General features: G+C 32.9%; 1 protein-coding gene across 9 annotated transcripts in view; it reads left to right on the top strand.

The window, feature by feature from the left end:
* The window catches only part of LOC118199468 (RNA-binding protein Musashi homolog Rbp6-like), a 1078296-nt gene that overhangs the window by 257150 nt on the left and 802379 nt on the right, over positions 1–18767 (top strand). For all 9 annotated transcript variants that reach the window (XM_085822043.1, XM_085822045.1, XM_085822040.1 and 6 more), the window contains exon 4: positions 4765–4849. In XM_085822043.1, the coding sequence (XP_085678169.1) occupies positions 4765–4849 (85 nt within the window). The remainder of the gene's footprint in view (positions 1–4764; positions 4850–18767) is intronic.

The raw sequence follows: 18767 nt of genomic DNA, 5'->3' as shown, positions 1-18767 counted from the left end.
AAGTCATTTTACAATGCACCAAGCTGGTTATAAAATGTAGTAATTTGTTTATCAGGTAATTAATAATCAAACTTTGGTAGGTCCTTGTTATCCGACATTTTGGATTTTCTGATACCATTAACTCAGTTCTTTTTATGTCGGATATTCGTCATTCTGCCTACTTTTGCTTTATCATTTAATTGCTTACTAATCATAGTTATTATAAGCCAGATGGCAAAACGGGTTATCCGAAATGACTTCAGACCGAATTCTTTTTTGTGGTTCAAAATGTTTAGCCAAAGCACAAACACTGTGCCAAAAGAAACAAAGAAAATAAATTAATTAATTAAATAAAATAAACAAGGGATTGAATCTTTTTCTAGTGCTACTTATGTCATGGTTCAAATGCCAAGAAGACTGCGTATTGTTTTGATGTTCTTTTTCCTTTACTTGGGTATTCAACGCCCTCATCCAACTTTTGCATGTGGATCTTCTTTTTGTGGCTTATTATGGATCTTCGACTGCTAATGGAGAATGTTCAAAGCTGCTCCAAGGTGTTCTCCTTCTGATATTCGCCCGCTGACATGGCCCGTACCATTTCCGATGCAGTGCGAGAATGATGGATGTTGATGCATTCATCAAGTCCAACTACTCGAGATTCTCATTTATCCTGTCTAGACAGGCAGACCTGTGGTTCAAATGGATGGTCTTTCAACAAGCTCAGTACGTATTTCAAGAGGTTGGCTGGAAAAATACATTGAAAAGATATGGAGAGTTAGATTTGGTTGAAACTTTCATGTAGAGTGTCAGTAGTAAATTTAAATTGGGTATGAAAACAAATGATTGCACATATAACAAATTAATGTATAAGATAAACTGAGAATGATGCTTTATTATTAAAAGAACGCATAAGAGAAAAACGAAGCGATCTATTTAAACGCAGTGTATAATAAAAGACAGAATAGCAAAACAAAAAAAACAAAAACAAAAAAAAAAAAAAATCGCTTATTTTTAATAGTACTGAGTGTGAAGTTGTAGATTCCCGCCTCCTTCCAGTTTCAAAAGACAACAGTGCGGGAAATAGTGCAATGCGTATTGTGTTTAACTAAAAGAAAATCGCCCGAATTTTTTTCAGAAATGTGTGTCATGAAGATCAGAAAGATATGTTTTGGCAAAGAATTTGAATAGAGGTACTTAGATCCATCAAATTTTGAATAATTTACCGAACGTTTTACCGAACCATCATTCTCAGCTGACGATGATAGTTCGGTAAAAGCATCGAAACTAGTCCTGTGAAAATTTGAAAAAATAAAGCTGACTTTTATTGTTTGATTAACTTAAATAGTATGCCAAAAAAAAAAAAAAACCATCTGTGCACCTTTGGTTTTGCATACAAGCATCGAGAAACTTTTATTTTAAGACATAATAAATTCTGTACGGTTCCAAAATGTTGATGTGCTTTTAGAAATGGCTGATACCAGGCTGAATTAAAAATCATTACAGACTGTAGTCTCCTAGAAAACGATTCATCCGGCAGCGTTATTTTCTTCACAGCTGAGTTTCACTGTAAAGAAATCATTACTGCTTAGGCTTACAAGGCCTGGGCTCAGGCTGTATTTCAACAGTTATGATCGCCTCTTTAATAGCAACACCAACATTTTGATTGGCTTCCAAAAAATTATAGTGTCAACGTGAAATGGATTTTTTCTCACATCTTTTCTTTAGACATTGTCTAAAGAAAAGATGTGAAAAAAAGAAAGAAAAGTCAATCGTCAACACCTTGATTTAGACGACAGGTGTTCCTAGTCGTCTGTTAAATATGTTAAATATGGGAGAATGCAAGGAATTTGAAACATTCCAGCTATGTTTTGTTGTAGTTAGTCTAGCAGTAATCACATGAAACTAGGATTTGGAGGTCTAGAATTCTATTTCTGGTGAAGCACCGTTGATATTTTAAGATTGTTAGTCATAAAAATTCTGGAAAACTTTTTTTATTTTGTTTCATATGGTAGTGCGTACACTATAATTTCTCAAAGGGGAATTATCTCCCATGCTGGTGATGCTGAAAGCGATCTGAGTGGGTGTTATAGTAGTAATGGTCCAAAGACAGTAAGGGAGTATTGAGAAGCAAGTTAAAAAGAAACACACGTTTTTTTAAAATTTGATTGCTGAAACAGTTTGGAAACAATCATTGAAACATTCACTTGATTATACAAATAATACGATCACGAGTCATACCAAATTATATCGGTCAATCCTTCATTCAAGTTGGTCCAAGTCGTACGTTGTTTAATTTATTTGAACTGTTTCGTGGTGCGAGCATCTGATTGGAATCTGCGATCACTACTTTGCTTTGCTAGTTCACTTTTATAAATGTTTTGAGAAATCTTAAAATGTTATCATTCTTTTTCCTTATTGTTTTCTAAGCTTGGTTAATAAGCTGAGGCATAGCAACAGCAGGAAATACCTGTAAATTTTGAATGCGTTTTCAGTCAGTGCATACTGATTACAATCAAAAAAAATCTTAACATTTTACCGCAAAGGTAAAGATGCATAAAACAAATTCGAATGAGAGCAAAATAAGCTCGGAAAAAAGGCAGGGAGTCAAAGCGTTAGCGAAAATACGGTATAAATTAAAGAAAGAAACACTTGGTTGAAATAAATAAGAAAAGGAGGCTGAAAACGGATACTATATCACATAAAATGGCAATGTATTTAACATCCGTAATCGTTTTAGTTGCACCTTCCTTTTTTGCCTTTAAATTTTCAACTATCCGAAGTCTATAAGATCGATCCAAGGTTACCTTAAATAAAAAGCGGTTCTACTTCGTTTACCAAACTAGTTTAAAAGAGTTTACTTAATTATTTTATTGAGTTTTTGAACTCAAGAATGCTTCGAAACTGTTTCTTACTGTCTCTGCGTTATATGTGCAAAAATAAATCATTTTACTGTTTAAATTATTTTGGATCTTTTGTTATCGTCTTTAGGGAGAAGAAAGTTCGCTTATTGCGTCGGAAACATTCACCATTCTCATTAAAAATTAGAAATGTAGGGAAAAAAAAACTATGCTTGACTGCCATTAATTTTTTTTAGTGGTAACGTTTGTGATAGCGTCCCTGGAGTAATATTTTCCTTCTTTGAATTACCATAGTTCGCACCACCATAGTTCAGAGATAATCAAAACTTTTTTATCGAATAAAAAGTTGCAAAAATAATTATTTCCGTAATCGACTTCATTTTTCTCTCTTTTACTTAAATGAGCTAATGAATCTTTAGTAGATTATTATAATGATCGAAGATTTCATTTTCTCGATTTGATTTTTTTAATAAATAGCAACTGAATTCTTTTGCTTAAAAATAAAACTAAAGAATGTTTCTGATGTTAATTAAGCATTTAAATGATAGCTCTTAAAATGTAATTACCAAAAAATTCTTAATTAATACCATGAGAATGCTTTAAAGGGATAGAAAATAGCTTTCCATGGGAATTAAATGTTTACACTGTCCCTAAAACAAGCAGATTTCACAGATTTTAATGTATTGTTCGACAAAATAATACTTTCATTTAGAATTGTAAATTTATCATTTTGCAGTTATTATATATCTATAGGGAGCACACTCGCCATGCTTGGTGAAGAAATTTATTGTTCTATGCATTAAACTATGGTAATGATGTAATTTTTGAAATAATGATTAAGAGTAATTGTGATTCTAACTGTATAAAATCAGTTACATCTCCTTTATCGCTATTATCTTTTATATTGAATGAAGCATATACTACAACAATAATAATGATGATTGACTCAACTGTGAATAAATAAAAATAAAATCGACATAACTTTAAAAACTGCAATTTAAATTTAGATTTTGTTTTTAATTTGTGTTGTTAGGATTTCTCAAATTTCTTACGATTCCATAAATAATACAGAAGTAAAAAATGAAACGCTATTTTACCTAATTTAGCAAATTAGCAAACTTTTATTTCAGTACCTAATATTTACTGCTAATTTATATATTAATTTATTACTGTGTAGTAAATGCTTAACAAGGCTTCTCTGAAAGGTTTCTTGAATTCAAGGCTTTAATAGCTTATTTATCTGACTAATAAGCTACAGTGAACATAATTTAAGTAATAATAACATTATGGTTATCAATAATAGCAATAAAACGTAACAGACTTCTTTTAAAATGTATAAAATTATCTGCATATTTAATAAGACTAACATGATTACACAGCTCCAGTGTGGGTAACTTTTAGCAAACGCATTGGTTCATATCTTGTCACCACGGGACAAAAGAGAACATGAGTCCAAAAATTATGATTTACCTACTCTCAGTCATTTCATTATTCTTCACAGAAATCTCAATGCAATTATATTAAGCCTGAAGTTTTCAGCGAAAAAAAAAAGAATATTGATAATTACGAATGATTTTTTTGTAGTAATCGAAAAATTAATTAAGTATAATATTAGAATATTATTTTAATTTATTTTTCAGAATGTAGTCCTGAATCACATAACCACGTACTCCTAAAAAAATTGTCATTTTGGATGTTGCCTTATGATGTAATTTACATTCGAATAACAAATCTTTTTATTTTGAGTTTTATTTTGAATCTGAAAATAAATATTTCTTGACACTGAAAATGCTATAACTATTCACCGTTTTATTCCTATATTATATATCCGTTGTTTTACTTATTGGCAAAATGAAGCGTTTTTGAATGCTATGTTTATATGCATGTTATTAGTTTTTTGATTGTTCTTTCTTTTGTATTTTTGCAGAGGTTTTGGCTTCGTGACGTTTGCTGATCCCACTAGTGTAGATAAAGTGTTAGCTAGCGGAACCCACGAACTAGATGGTAAAAAGGTGAGTCATATTAATACTGATTTAGAATTCCCCCATCCTTTCTGCTTTGTTAAAATACGCTAAACAAAAGTAATCGCCATTTTATACAGCGCAGTTTGTGCTCTTAATGTTAATTTGAAGCAATACCTGTTGTTAGGTTAGTGTAAGAGATTGTGGCGATATAGTCAGTTTCGCTGACCATTTTTATTACACATGTTTCATTCTTTGAAAACAGTTCACGGTGAGCGTTTTCCTGTGTATTCCATCCAGACGCACAGCATGATATTTTGTGGATGGCAATTTCCTTTGCATTCGAGAGTTGCTTTTTCGTTGGGCTTACTTCCTGATATTGACTTATGTATATACCGCTTTTCAAACCAGTAATAGTCTTCTCAAGGAACCTTCGTTACTGATTACGATGTAATCACTAACAAGCAAAGACGCATACGGTTATACGTTGATTTTTATTATCACTTAACACATGTGGTATCCCGTGTCCATCACCCAGTTTATGTACCTTATCCCTCGAATACAAATGGAATATAATGGCTGAGGGCACATACTCCATGAGTTTTGCCAAGTCCTACCTTGTGTGGCAGGGATTCTTGCAATGATACTGATTTTAGCATTCTTCCTTAAACTTTGACCGTCATCCTGAATGTTGACGATGTCGTTTTCTCCGAAACTGAAGCAATTATTTCCTTGCCGATCTTTCAGAAATGCCATTAGTGCCGTGCACAACACAAAATTGGCGCAGCTCATAAAAGACCATAGGGTGACTAAAGTCAGCCTGGACGGTCGGGCTGCTCCCTACCCCACCCATCACACCATGGCATGGAGGTAGGAAGTAAGATGGAGTCGCCCTAAACAAGTTTCTCCGTACCCTGCTCTGAAGCACCGGCGATCCCTACGTGGTGACTAAAGCATTGGGTCATTTACCATTGAGTTCTATGGGATTTGACGCGTTCGGGTGTAAATATTTTGTAATTACTTCGCAAATATACATATAAATGTATATATTTTCTTTTTTCTACAACACTTCAGAGTCCTAAGTATGTGAAAACAACATATTTTTAAACAGCATTTCATTCTGAACGGAATTAAATGCTATACTTTTCACAGGACAGTTTTGTCAGAATGGTTTAATTTGAATGAAATATTTTCACAAGTTTTCGTTAATTACATTAGAAAAAAAAATTAAGGTAATTCAATTTTATTCGGTTAAGGTACAAAAATTAAGATCAAAGTTTATTGTATTATTAATATTAAAATTACGCATTATTTCTTTTCTATTTATAGAGCTTCTTCCTAAAATACTTTCTTAAATATGACATGATTTTTTGGCTTCTGAGGCATCTTTTAAATCGAAAAATGTAAGTCAATTTATAATTAATGCTCTATTCGGTTCATTTTAAATTAGAGAATTATTAGGAATTAGCGAAATACTTTAAATAGTATTTCGCTATTAATGACTTTCTCTGAACATTTCTGAAAGGGAATAAAATAAGTTTTTTTTTTTTTTTTTTTTTAAGTATTATTTAAAACTTGTAACTGAGTTATTATAAAATGTAAAGGGAATAATTCTTTTAATTATACTTACCGGATTTTTTTTTTTTTTACCCTTCATTTCAACAATACATAATCCAAAACTCTTTATTACGTTTTTAAGTGCGCATCTCATAGCATTTGCTTTACAATACCTTTTAAGAGATTGCTTTCCAATACGAACAATTCTTGCTTAAATAGTTTTATAACGTATTTGTCAACAGGATTTCAATTTATGTTTACAATTCAATATTAAGGTTATTATATATTTAGATAACATTTATAATCATTATAAATTAGATACATTTAATCATTAGATTTCTTGACAGTACTTTCACAGTTGTTTATAAGTGAATAAATTCTTCATTTCAAATACATTTATAAATAATTTAATGAATATTTAAGTATTTTGTCAAAGGCAGATACATGTTTTTTGCAAGCACATGCATAAATACCCATACATATTTCCTATTTTTCATTTCCGGCATGTGGAAATCTTTAATTTCTGTGCATTCACTATATTTTGCGTGTAAAGTAATTTACACTAATTTAGCATACACCCGAAAGTTTTACATAAAAAATATATATGAATATAATTTGAATGAAAATTATAAGTATTATTTTTAATACCCACTCAAAGGTCAGTTTTTCTTCAAAATTCCTCCACGATGGCATCTCTCTCTTTAGGCAGATAGCCCTTGCATGCGTTACTCTATTTAATAAAAACTTAATCTGACCTATGTGCCTAATTACAAATATTTTAACATACATAATTTTATATTTACATTTAGCCATCAAGTTTCAAACGTTTCAAATCTTCTAGAAAATAAATTTTGGCAGATCTCTTTTAGCAATTTTCTTAAAATCTATATTTTTGTAGTGCAACAGCTTAGAATTTTATAAAACAAATTCATAATCAAAATCGCTGTTGTTAGTTATCGAAAAATAACCAAGATGTGATTTTTGCGTAAATATCAGTAAACTATACAAATTGCTATTATCCATTACACTATAAATGTTTCTTTCATGCGAGAGTGTGCCTTTTTCGATTTCTATGGAACTGTTGTGTGTCGAAATACTATCAGAATCTTGTCAAGCGAGCTTCTGAATGTAAAGAAAGAACACCCCGTCTGGTGACCCAAGCTTCAAAGCAGTGCTTCACTTCTAGCGCGGAATGGCCCCTCCTCCCTTTCCTACCTCCATGCACCATGGAGGTAGTCCTTTCCTACCTCCATGCATCACACAATACAAAGTGTTTGCGGCTGTGCTGTTGCTCTTGATTCTTTTTTAAACTTGAGGACTAGACTGTGCAGAAGTGTTTAACTTTGTCTCTTTGAAAATATTTGGCAATACAGTGTTCCCAACCCATAATGAAACGCCACGCCCTTATGCACCTACCCAATACATTATGTAAAACTGCTTTTCTTAGACTTTAATAATTAAAAAAAATATTACATGCTTCTCCATTTGGCACTACACGGAAAGGGAGGAATGCCCCGTGGAAGAATTTTCAAGAAAAACTGGCTCATATTCCCGTTACACATGGGGAAAACCACGAAAACGCCATAAAACCAGCCCGTTTACTGGTACTCGAACCCGGGACCAAACTACTAGAGTTCGGCGGCTGGTAGGCAATGACGTTAATAACTTGTGTCCAAAAAGCCGGAAACTTTTTTCATAAAAAGCCATGTGCTGTTTCTTAAATGCAACACCATTGAAAATGAGTACAAGAGATGCATACTGGATTTAATATTGGTCATTTAAAAAGGTTTAATTTTTTAATCATTTTTAGTTGAACCTAACCTTACTGAGAATATCTGATCGAAATGAGCGCCGAACAAAAGGTTAAATTTGACAGCTATTAACAGCTGAAAAAGTCACTATTTCTATGATGTATGTCAGTAGGCCTTTGTCTATCAATTTGAAATGTGATTATCTATGTTCAGTGCGCTATAATTTTTCTGTCTTAGCAGAAAAATGATCTAACGCCCTCCATCTTTGGAATTTATTGTAATAGCCTAAACTTTCATTTCCAAATTTAAAATTCAACAAAGTGGCATTAACTGGGAGCTGGTCATCACTTGTTGTTTCACCAAACGGTGAAAGGTATTTGTTAGAAATAAATTAAAGTTAAGCAAATATGGTGATAAAAAGATTTACTTTTAAAATTAAGAAAAATTTTTCTTTTGGAAGACATTGAGTTTTGTGGAAAATGTCCGTATATTTCGATACAATTTGTATCAAGAGTTCCTATTCTTCAGAGGTGAAAACCTTTGAAGCATCTTTAGGAGAAAAACAAACTATATGTCTCGCTGTAGTGTAGAATCCTCTGCAAGAGAACAAGACATTTTGAGTTTCTTTGTTTCCCTGCTTGTTGGAAGAAGAGAGACCCGTCTCATATTCACTCGAAATAAGTAGAGCTTCAGTGTTAAAGCGTCTGAGTCTGAGCAGCAGTCGGAGTTTTATCTAATTCTGATGTTTAAATTGGCATGCTTCTTTTCTATTTTCAGTTACCAAAGAATATATTCTGAATAGAACGAAATTAATCAATTCCTGAGTATCATGCAAATTAGTTAAATTTTTAATTAAAAAATTTAATAAAATGTTGGGAAAGCCGAGTACCGCGTACTGAATTTTTGTATATGCAAATCACTTGATTTATCCAATTAAACATCTTTGTAACTTTAGCCGTTTTCTTTATTTTCAAGCTTCCCCCCCCCGAAAAAAAAAAGTTGTTTTAGCGAGAACATGAATTATATTTAGTGGATTTAATTAAATGAATTTTCATAACCTGCTTGAAGTGCTATATGGAGATACAAGAGTGGGAGAAGGAAATCATTATTATTATAGTAAAACAATACTTCTAAAAAAATACATCGTGTAAATAACGAACTTGAACCAAAGACATTTACTGAAGGCGGCTCCAACGTAAATTAAAATACACATTGTAACAAAGTAAAATTTCGGTTCGAAATACTGCATTTTTAAGGCATTTTATCTTTATTTATTTTTTTTATATACAGTGTGTCTTTATTTATTTAAATATTTATAATGTCATGAATAAAATTAAAATATGAATTAGAAGCATTAATAAAAAAATTATTCTGAAAACAAAGGAACAAAAGAATTCCAAATAAAAAAATGACAATAAATTTCACGAAGGAGAAGATTTTTCTAATTCTTCTGTTGGATTTTATAATAATATTAAATTAGTGTAATAAAATAATTAATAATTTTAATTAAGATATTTTTTTAATGTTGACGTTATACGCTGTTGTGTTATTTTCTTTTAATTTCATTACCATATCATGGTTAGTGGTTTAGCGCATTTTATACGGTAGTTTTAATTTATTAATCTTTAAATTCAGGAAAATTTTGTTCGATATATATATATATATATATATATATATATATATGTGTGTGTGTGTGTGTGTGTGTGTGTGTGTGAAGAGAGAGATATGTTGTAGACAAATGTCGATGTCGGTAATATATCAGTTCCAGGATTAATTAAAAAAGATCATATTAAACCTGTTGTCTTTTGGAGCAGAAGTATTAATTTAATTTTTCAGTTTTTTCATAGATATAAAAACTGATTTAGAAAAAGAATTTTTTTTTATGTTTTTGCGTATCATTTTAATTTTTCTCTTCGTTGTACGAAGTAAAGAGAGTATTGTACTCGCGAAAAATTTCGTGTATCATATTTCGACGAAACGCCCATTTTGACCGCCCCCAGAACTATTTTCACTATATTTTGCTTGTCATCTGTACGTATGGATAGAATAAAGAACTCTTTATTCCAAAAGGGATTGTAAAATGGATCCGAAAACCTCAACGTAAATATTCTTTAACCGATTTACATTTCTGGTGAGGGAATGGAAAAAAGAGAAGCTATAGTAAAGATCTAAATCATAATAACTGGTTAATTTAAACAATAATAACTCTACATGTTTTAAAAATCAATAACACTTGCATTTTTTATGCAAACATTGTAATATATAAAAGTTAAAAGTAGAAACTAAATAAAACACAACTAAAAAATATAAAGTTTCATCAAAAGATATATTGTTAAATATATCCGCTTACAAAATTTAAAAGAAAGTTGTTACAGTTATAAACACTAACCCCCCCCCAAAAAAAATAACACATATAAACATAAAAACTGCGCACGTCCAAATTTCTATAGCAATGCAAACAAAACATTGCAATATCAAAACAACTCTCTGACACTTCTGTAATGAATAATTCTTTTACTAGAGCTACCATAATAATACAATAAAACAATAATACAAAAAATAAATGAACGTTACAATATCCATGTACTCTTAGCTCTTTCAAGATATAGAAAATTTAAATTCTCCATCATGACTCGTAGAACCGCTGAACTGCGATATATTTAAATTTTATATTATGATGCAAGGAGAGTGGATTGGATTGAAAGAAAATGTTTAAACACAAGAATTATTCAAAACATATGTTTACGCTACGTTGTGGAATTTATCCGAGAGAAATGCCCGAAACAAAAGTTGTAATTGAACAACAGTATTGACTTTTGTTTCTTTTAACCTAATAGAAGCGGGCTAAGTCAGTTTAATAATAATAGTCTTGAAAAGGGTTAAATACATTTTGTATTTCGCGAAATACGACGTTTAATCTCGCGTTTCGTTATTTAACAGCATGTAGTAAAACTTTGTATGAGCATTACTTTAAGATCTACGAATCATGTAGAATTGTCTTCAAAAGTGACAAGACATTAAAATTAACCGTACTGTAAAACATTAGGAAATCTTTTAATGACACATCGGCGAAAACCAGGAAAAGATGCGTCATTCAGGAATTACCATGCCGCGTGATTCAGCATTTTGAAGAATGTGTGGAATGTTTTCTAGAAGCTTGCGAAATATCATCAGTTAGACACTTTAGATGTGATTGGATAACAAGGAATTTTTATTGAATTTTTGAACACAGCATTTAGCACTGAATTATGCTTTCTGATATTGTTACAGAGAGATAATCTGCTTTACAGAATATTTTTTGGAGGGAGAAAGGGGGTTCAGAAGTCTTATATCTACATCCGATTTGGGGGTGCCTCAAGAATATACTTTTAGTGATAAGAATAATTTCAGATTGCCTTCATTGGTAATCATGTATATAGATAGTTACAACTTTAATAGTAAATAGGGTCAAATGCTTTTAATATTTTTGTTTTTATATACTCTTCTTATACGTACAAGTAACTTAATTTGTATACCTTTTAGCTTCTAATTCTTACCAGTATGCTCTGTGCAGCGGGAAAAAAAAAAAAAAAAAAAAAAAAAAAGGTCTGTTTCCGTCTATAAAAGCAGCTATTTCGCTATGCTGTTAGCTTTTGTTTCGTAATCCCTCGTAAGTCAATTAATGGAAAATTTTGTAATATTTTCTCTTTTCATTAAAAATTCACTAATATTTAAAGTAGCTTTGTATAGTCAGTTCTTCGGACTTTCGTTGAGAACAAGAATGGAATTAGAGATTCCTTACGCGTGTATCTTAATCCAACTCACTGTCTACTTCTAAGCAAATTTGGAGTCGCTTCCGTAATTAGTGTTTGCGTAATAATCGTATAAGAAAATTTTCTTTTATACGCTATCAGTCGAGAGAAAAGCTCATAATTTATTACGGAAAGCACATGAAGGTGTCAGCCTTGCAAGAGATGTCTCCGTAAAGCATTTTTTTTTTTTAAATAGGAAAAACGTTTTTTCGTATTTTTGTTGCACACGCAAGAAACTGCTCCCATAAAAATTGTTAGCTTCCTCCAATGAATCCAGAAGACAAAATTTCAGTTGTTAGTTGTTTTACCGCTCAATGAGCTTCTCAGTTTAAAAATGAAGTCCTTGGAAGATTTTAATTCCTTTATTAACTGCAATTAATGTAAAGTAAAATTAAAATTTTTCCAGTAGAAGAAATTTATGTGTTTATAGTTATATCTGTATGCTCGCTGTCAAAGACAGTCTTAAAAAAATCAGTAAAAGTATAAAAGCATATTATATATTTTATGAAACCCTTAATTTTTTAAATATCCATTTGCCGAGTTTATATTTTCCGTTACTTCGTTTAAAGAATAAAAAAATATAGGCATTAAAAATCTTTTAACTTTATCAAGACTTAAAATTTCCTCCATAAATGTTATTGGACGAGTATTGTGCTGGTAAACTTTCAATGTGAAGTAACTAGTTAGAGAAAGGTAAACAGTTATGGCTCACATTTGGGGATAAGAAAAAGCAATCTTTATCCTCTTTGTAAATGACTGCAGGGGGGGGGGGGAACAAGACGAGTTGTCAATAAAAATCCGAAGGCTAAAAAGAATAGAAATGGGACGAATACTGGTTCTTGAATCTCTTTGTATGTTTAATATAAGAAGAAGAAAGAAAAACAATACAAAATTAATATTAAACATTTTTTAATTAAAGCAAAATTTTAAATATGCGCTTAATAAAAAAATTGAAAATGCATTTTTTAAAAGTATACCTGTATTTATTAAGATACAAATGAAATTTAATAAATAAATTTGGTTTGTTGAATTTTGAGATTTTCTTTTATTAATGTAATTTGACCGACCAAAAAATAAGAGTTGAAATCTTTTATGATTTGAAGAAACTTTTTAAACCAAAGCAAGTTAGAAAGATGACGATTATTTCATTTGTAATCATTAATTATACAATTAAATTTTGTTAAAAAAAGTTCAGAGTGGGGCACTTAAGGCTGCCATGGGGCGTTATCGATTATTCTGGTACACTAAAATTGCAACTTTATTTATTTAACTAACATTCTTATTGAATAGAGTAAAGCAAATCTTTCCAAAGCAATTTTCTAGGTAAAATTCGATGGGTTCATATGACCGGGGGAAAAAAAGAAAGAAAGCACGAGTCTTCGAATCTTGAGTAGTTTTGAAAATTCGAAGGGTTTGGATGTCTCATCCTCAAATAAAAAGGTTTCCATGCCGCTTGAATTCATAGGAAAAAAGAACAACAAAAATTCACAGTATTAATCAGTGATTTAAGAAACAATTCGTTATAAGAAATACAATCGTGCGCAAAATTAACAGAATTTGCAAATTATATGAATTTTTTGAAGTATTAAACCAAAGCTGCTAATTATGCCGCCAAAGAATTGTGCAAATATTCAGAGTGGATTCGTAAGCGCACATGTGCGTGTCTTCGGATTTGTAATTGCGGAGGGGATGTAAATTCTAAGGGAAAATTGGCTCGTATAACATGTTACACAGGGAAAAAACACGAAAACGCTCATGCAGCCAGCCTTTCACTGGGACTCGAGCCCCAGATCAAAATAACAATGTTTAGCGATTTAACGCTGGACCGCCGGTTACGAACGAATGGATGACGGAATGAGATGGAGAATTGCCAATACATTGGGCGTAGACTAATCTCTACAGAGCTTAATGTAGTCTAAGCTACAGGTCTAAGCTACAGAGTAGCTCTGTAGCTTAATTGCTACGTAGCTTATTGTAACGCCCACTGTCGTTTGCAATTTGTAGAGATAGTTTCAGGACACTGGATCCATATTGAGAAGACGTCGACAAAGATCCGCAATGACGAATGAGGAACTATATTTGGCACTTATCGCTGTGACTTAGGACTGTTACGGCTTCAAAACTCTCGGGTGAGTTGTATGCTGTCACTAGAATCTGCATTTCACAGTGTACAGTAATCCGAAGGCTTCTTGAGAGAGATGTGTATGCCGGAAGACTCGCTGTTTGCGTCCCCTTCCCTATAGCACCCGAAAGAGCGCGTTTAACATAGTGCAGACTACATGCGCCTTGGACTAAGCTATAGTGGAGCACCGTGTTTTTTACAGATAAGTCAAGATTCAACCTGGGCACTGATTCTCGGTGTATCTGTATCTGGAGAGAGCATAGAACACGATATCATCCCTCCATCATCAGAGAAAAGGATGATTACAGTGGCTGAGGTGTAATGGTTTGGGTAGGCATTATGTTGAGAGACCGCACACTCTGCGTGTGTTTGACAAAGACTCCTTGACTGATATGCTCTATACAGAGAGGAGAACATAGAGCCCTATGTTCTACTTTTCAGGGTACAGTTGGTCTTGGGTTCCCGTTAATGGACGACAACGCACGTCCATGTAGAGCTCAGCTGATTAATAATTACCTGGAAAGTGAGGATATTCGCCAAATGGTTTAACCAGCCAGATCTCCTGACCTTAACCCTATAGAATATATCTTGGGCGCTCTTAGAATGGCATTTCCTCTCGCCATCCTCCTCCAAGAACCATTCCGAAGTTGAAAATTGCCTTGCTGCAGGAGTATGATCGACTGCTACAGGAACTACTCAACTACCTCCTATTCAGCATGCCGTCAGGTTGCGCGACCTGTCTGGCTGTGAGAGGGGACCGTACTCCAGACTCATTTTTTTTCGATATCTCAGCGTGGATTTCTGACATTACTGCAGTATGCGCTTTACTTATAAATCATGTGTGCATAAAACGACTTTTGAATTGGACATCTCTTTTCTCTGTTATAGTTGTATATTCATACCAAATTTCATTAAAATATGCCCATTAGTTTTTTTTAGACATTAGACTTGTTGTGCACACGAGTGCATATTGTTTTAAATACAAAAAGTCATGGAATGTTAAATTAAATTTATAATTGACTTTAAAGAGTATTACTGAAAACTAATTAATATCGGAAATATATACTTATATATATGTATTTATTTATTTTTCAGATGATTTGCTTATTTAATGAAAAAAAATATCTTAACGTAAGAAGCGAAGCGTTGTTGTATTTGTTGCTTATTACCTATCTTTAAAAGCTGTGGAGAAGCCAATGAATAAAAACTTTGGTGAAACTGAATTGCATTCGTCATGGATTTTGGACTCCAGATGAAAACTTTACCCAGCCTAACTGCCCCTTGTTTTAACCGTAAACACTACAAGGGTCGGAATTTAAGGCTTTGCTTCTCTTTTTCCTTCAACCAATCTCTCATAAGTTACGCATCGATGAATTTTAAGTACCTCTGTTTCATGTAGATAATCGCATGACCTAATTTCGAATGTCAGATTCCGCTTGGAATAGCTTCCGTTGACCAGCAGTATCGTTTGTGTGCCATGTAAGAAAGGGAAGGTATAATACCTGCACAACAACTCAAAACAAACATATTTTACACCAAATGCATATTTAATAAGATACGTGAACGTCAAGCGGATTTATTTATTTATTGTCGGCTTGAAAAATTAATTTTTACAGAATGCGTTGCATGCTACTTATACTATAACGATACAGTTTACAGCTTTTAATCTTTTTATAGCTGGAAGAAGCTACCATTTAATTTAAAATTTTTTTTAAATGGTATTTAATATAAACTTTGGACTGAAGAAGTTAAAACACCCCCCCTAAAAATAATGTGAAAAAATTATAGATTATTTTCGCATTTATTCTCATCCATTCGAAAATACGTCTGAACAAAATTTCATTCTATGCATTAGTATATTTTTGGCAGACACTGGTATGCAAGAAAATTTCGTTTGCGAAACTATCGTATCACAAATGGTTTGATTTCCTGTATGACGCAATGTAAGCTTTTTAACTGATGCGGATATGGGTGAAAAACAAGATTTAGCGTAAGAGTAATGCCATTCGTTAATTATATACAGTGGAGGTATAGGTTATTTTAAGAATTAATTGAAAAAATAGGAGGTTAAAACTCTTTACCAGCTAAGTTTGTTAATCTACGCAGAGTTAAATTTATAACGGCCGACGGCAGTAAATTTACAAGAGATCATCTGGAAGAATGGGGGATTGTTTTTAATTTATGAATATGTGGCGTAATTTTTACTTGGATAACTTAATTTATTTTAAATGAAATATGTGGACCTTCCAATAGAAGGCTAATATTAAAATGAAAAAAAAAGGCAAGCAAAGGATATAGAAGTGTAACAAAAAATGCTAAACAAAAAGTACAGAATTTTATTCTTTATTTTGATTTCGTTAACACACCAGTATTTTATATTTTTTCCAAAATATTTTAGGGTATGTCAAAAAAATTCTTCTGTTCCTGATTACAATGTGTGTTTTGCCTTTTTTATTTTAATCAGTGAAACACTTGATTCGCAACTTCCCTTAATCAGTATGTTATCGAATGCAAAACACACCGCTTCTTTGCCGAGATGAATCAACACGTGCTTAGTCCTGAATAGTTTAATGCACTCCTTTTGACGATCACTTCCATCCATGCATCATTATTCTGTCGGTTGAATGGCTGGCTTCCTGTACGCCCTATTTATATCCCCTCCACTTCAGTTCGTTGAGGAAGACAAACGCTACTGGTGTAGACTTATTTTGAAATTAAATAATTCTCTCATTTTCCACTCATGGGCGCCTCTCTGCCACAAAAGTTAAATAAATAGAGGCGCGTTCGTAGCTTTTGGATAGAACTTACAAATGAAGCAAAAGGATACTGAAGTGGCAACACTACTTGCTGACTGCGATACCACTGTTTCATTACGTCACGCACTATATAGGCATTGTTGCTTTTTTTTCACACGAAATTCTAAGATGGCCAGACCTTTCCGGCAATAATCGCCGACACAAGCTATCTTTGGTGAACTTAAAAGACTTCGTTGCCTGATGCGTTTCGTTCCAAACTTTGGATCAGTATAATTCGTGCCGTGTATAAATGAAACATATTTATAATTCAAAGCAAATTATATTTTTATTTAGTTGTGGCTTGCGAGAATTTAGCTGGCGCCTCGAAAAATCGGAGCAGTCGGCCCTTTGTATGTATATGATATCATTGATAATGAGTGAATTTAACTGTTCTTAAATGTACAGGAAGTATTATATGAAATATTTGGGTGTTCTCGCTGCAGCTAGCCTACCGCCCGTCTAGTGACCTACAGAGCGTTAAACGTGATCAAAACCAAAGCAACAAATAACATTACCATGCTAAATAACGCGAAGAGCAGCAGTATATAAATAAATAAGTGAAAAAATAGACACAAAGAAATTATACGTACTTACTTTTATTACATTACCAGTGTATTATATTAAATTATATGACATTTCTAGAAGAATGCATTGATGTGGTCCTGAAGAGGACTTGTCATTTCGCTCAACAGTTGTCATTGTGCCTTAAACAAATTAAATAAAACAGTTTCAAGAGATCCTATTTGTGTCTGTTGTTGCAAATTGCAGCAGTCTTGTATCACATTTGTCAATAATAATTTATTTACTATAATCTGATATAAAACAATACTGATAGTCATCGCTATTTTTCATTCACACATACAATGCAGTGATGTCTGTCACCATGGCCAAACATTTGTCCCCATTACTGACACATCGCCACCACAATTCAGCAGTTGAACGGGTCAGCATCGCAGGTATTGTTCATCCCATATTTCGCACATTTATGTGTGAAATGGATGGCCACATATACATTTTATCGTCTGAATGTTGCCACCCTAGTAGGATACACAAAATTCATCTGACGATTTACTATCAGTTGGGTGTATCACGTGATTCATACTCGTAAGTAAAGCCAGGTACAGGGTGGATCACCACCTGTCGTTAGAGATACTTCTCGGTAGGTCACCTGTTTCGGAACTAAAAATAATTGTATTGATATGCATAGATTTTATGAATGACTTAATTCCATCTTATCCGTATTGAGAATCGTCCTCTTTGCAGCATACAGAATTCAAGGGATGCCAGCTCAAGATTTTTCAATCGGTTAAGACCGCTGAACACTGGTTGTTCAATTTGAGTTCGACCCCCCTCCCTCACGATGAACGGGCTAGCTGCATGGTTGTTTTCGTGGCTTTCCCACTGTATAACGTGGATACGAGCCAGTTTTCGTCAGAAAGTTCTCCAGAAATGCATTCCTGCTCTTAGGTAGATAGCCCTTATGTATTTCGCGGTATTCAAATAACCTAACTCAGGGATCGGTAACCCGGTGCTAGCAATTTAAAAGTGCTTGACACTCAAATACTTTATCTTTGCCATGTGATCGATCTAAACCTTTGACAAAAAATAAATACTCGCGTCATCTACGTGACAAGATGAATCAATTCTCTACTTCTAGAAACATCGGATTCCACATACAGTGAACTATTTTTTTATCCCCGTTGTCCTTCTATACTGTGTCCAACCATGGAATACTAAGCTTTACATACGTAACCTCTGTTCCTACATAAACTTATAATTTCATGAATTTATATTTCGAGTTGTCAGCAGAATACGCATTTTTCTCTTCCCATTAAAAATAGCTGAAAGATATAGGCAACAGCTGATTGTTCCGTGTCACCAACTTATGTCAGCAACACAATAGCAATACTATGCAGTTTTCTTGCTTACCTTGCAGTTTTCTTTCTCGGCATT

Source organism: Stegodyphus dumicola, chromosome 8, assembly GCF_044657685.1.
Source record: "Stegodyphus dumicola isolate Sdum_Otavi_A_Nest chromosome 8, ASM4465768v1".
NCBI classification, from domain to species: Eukaryota; Metazoa; Arthropoda; class Arachnida; order Araneae; family Eresidae; genus Stegodyphus; species Stegodyphus dumicola.
Note: the sequence above shows the minus strand (reverse complement) of the source record. Positions and strands in the feature narration are given on the sequence as shown.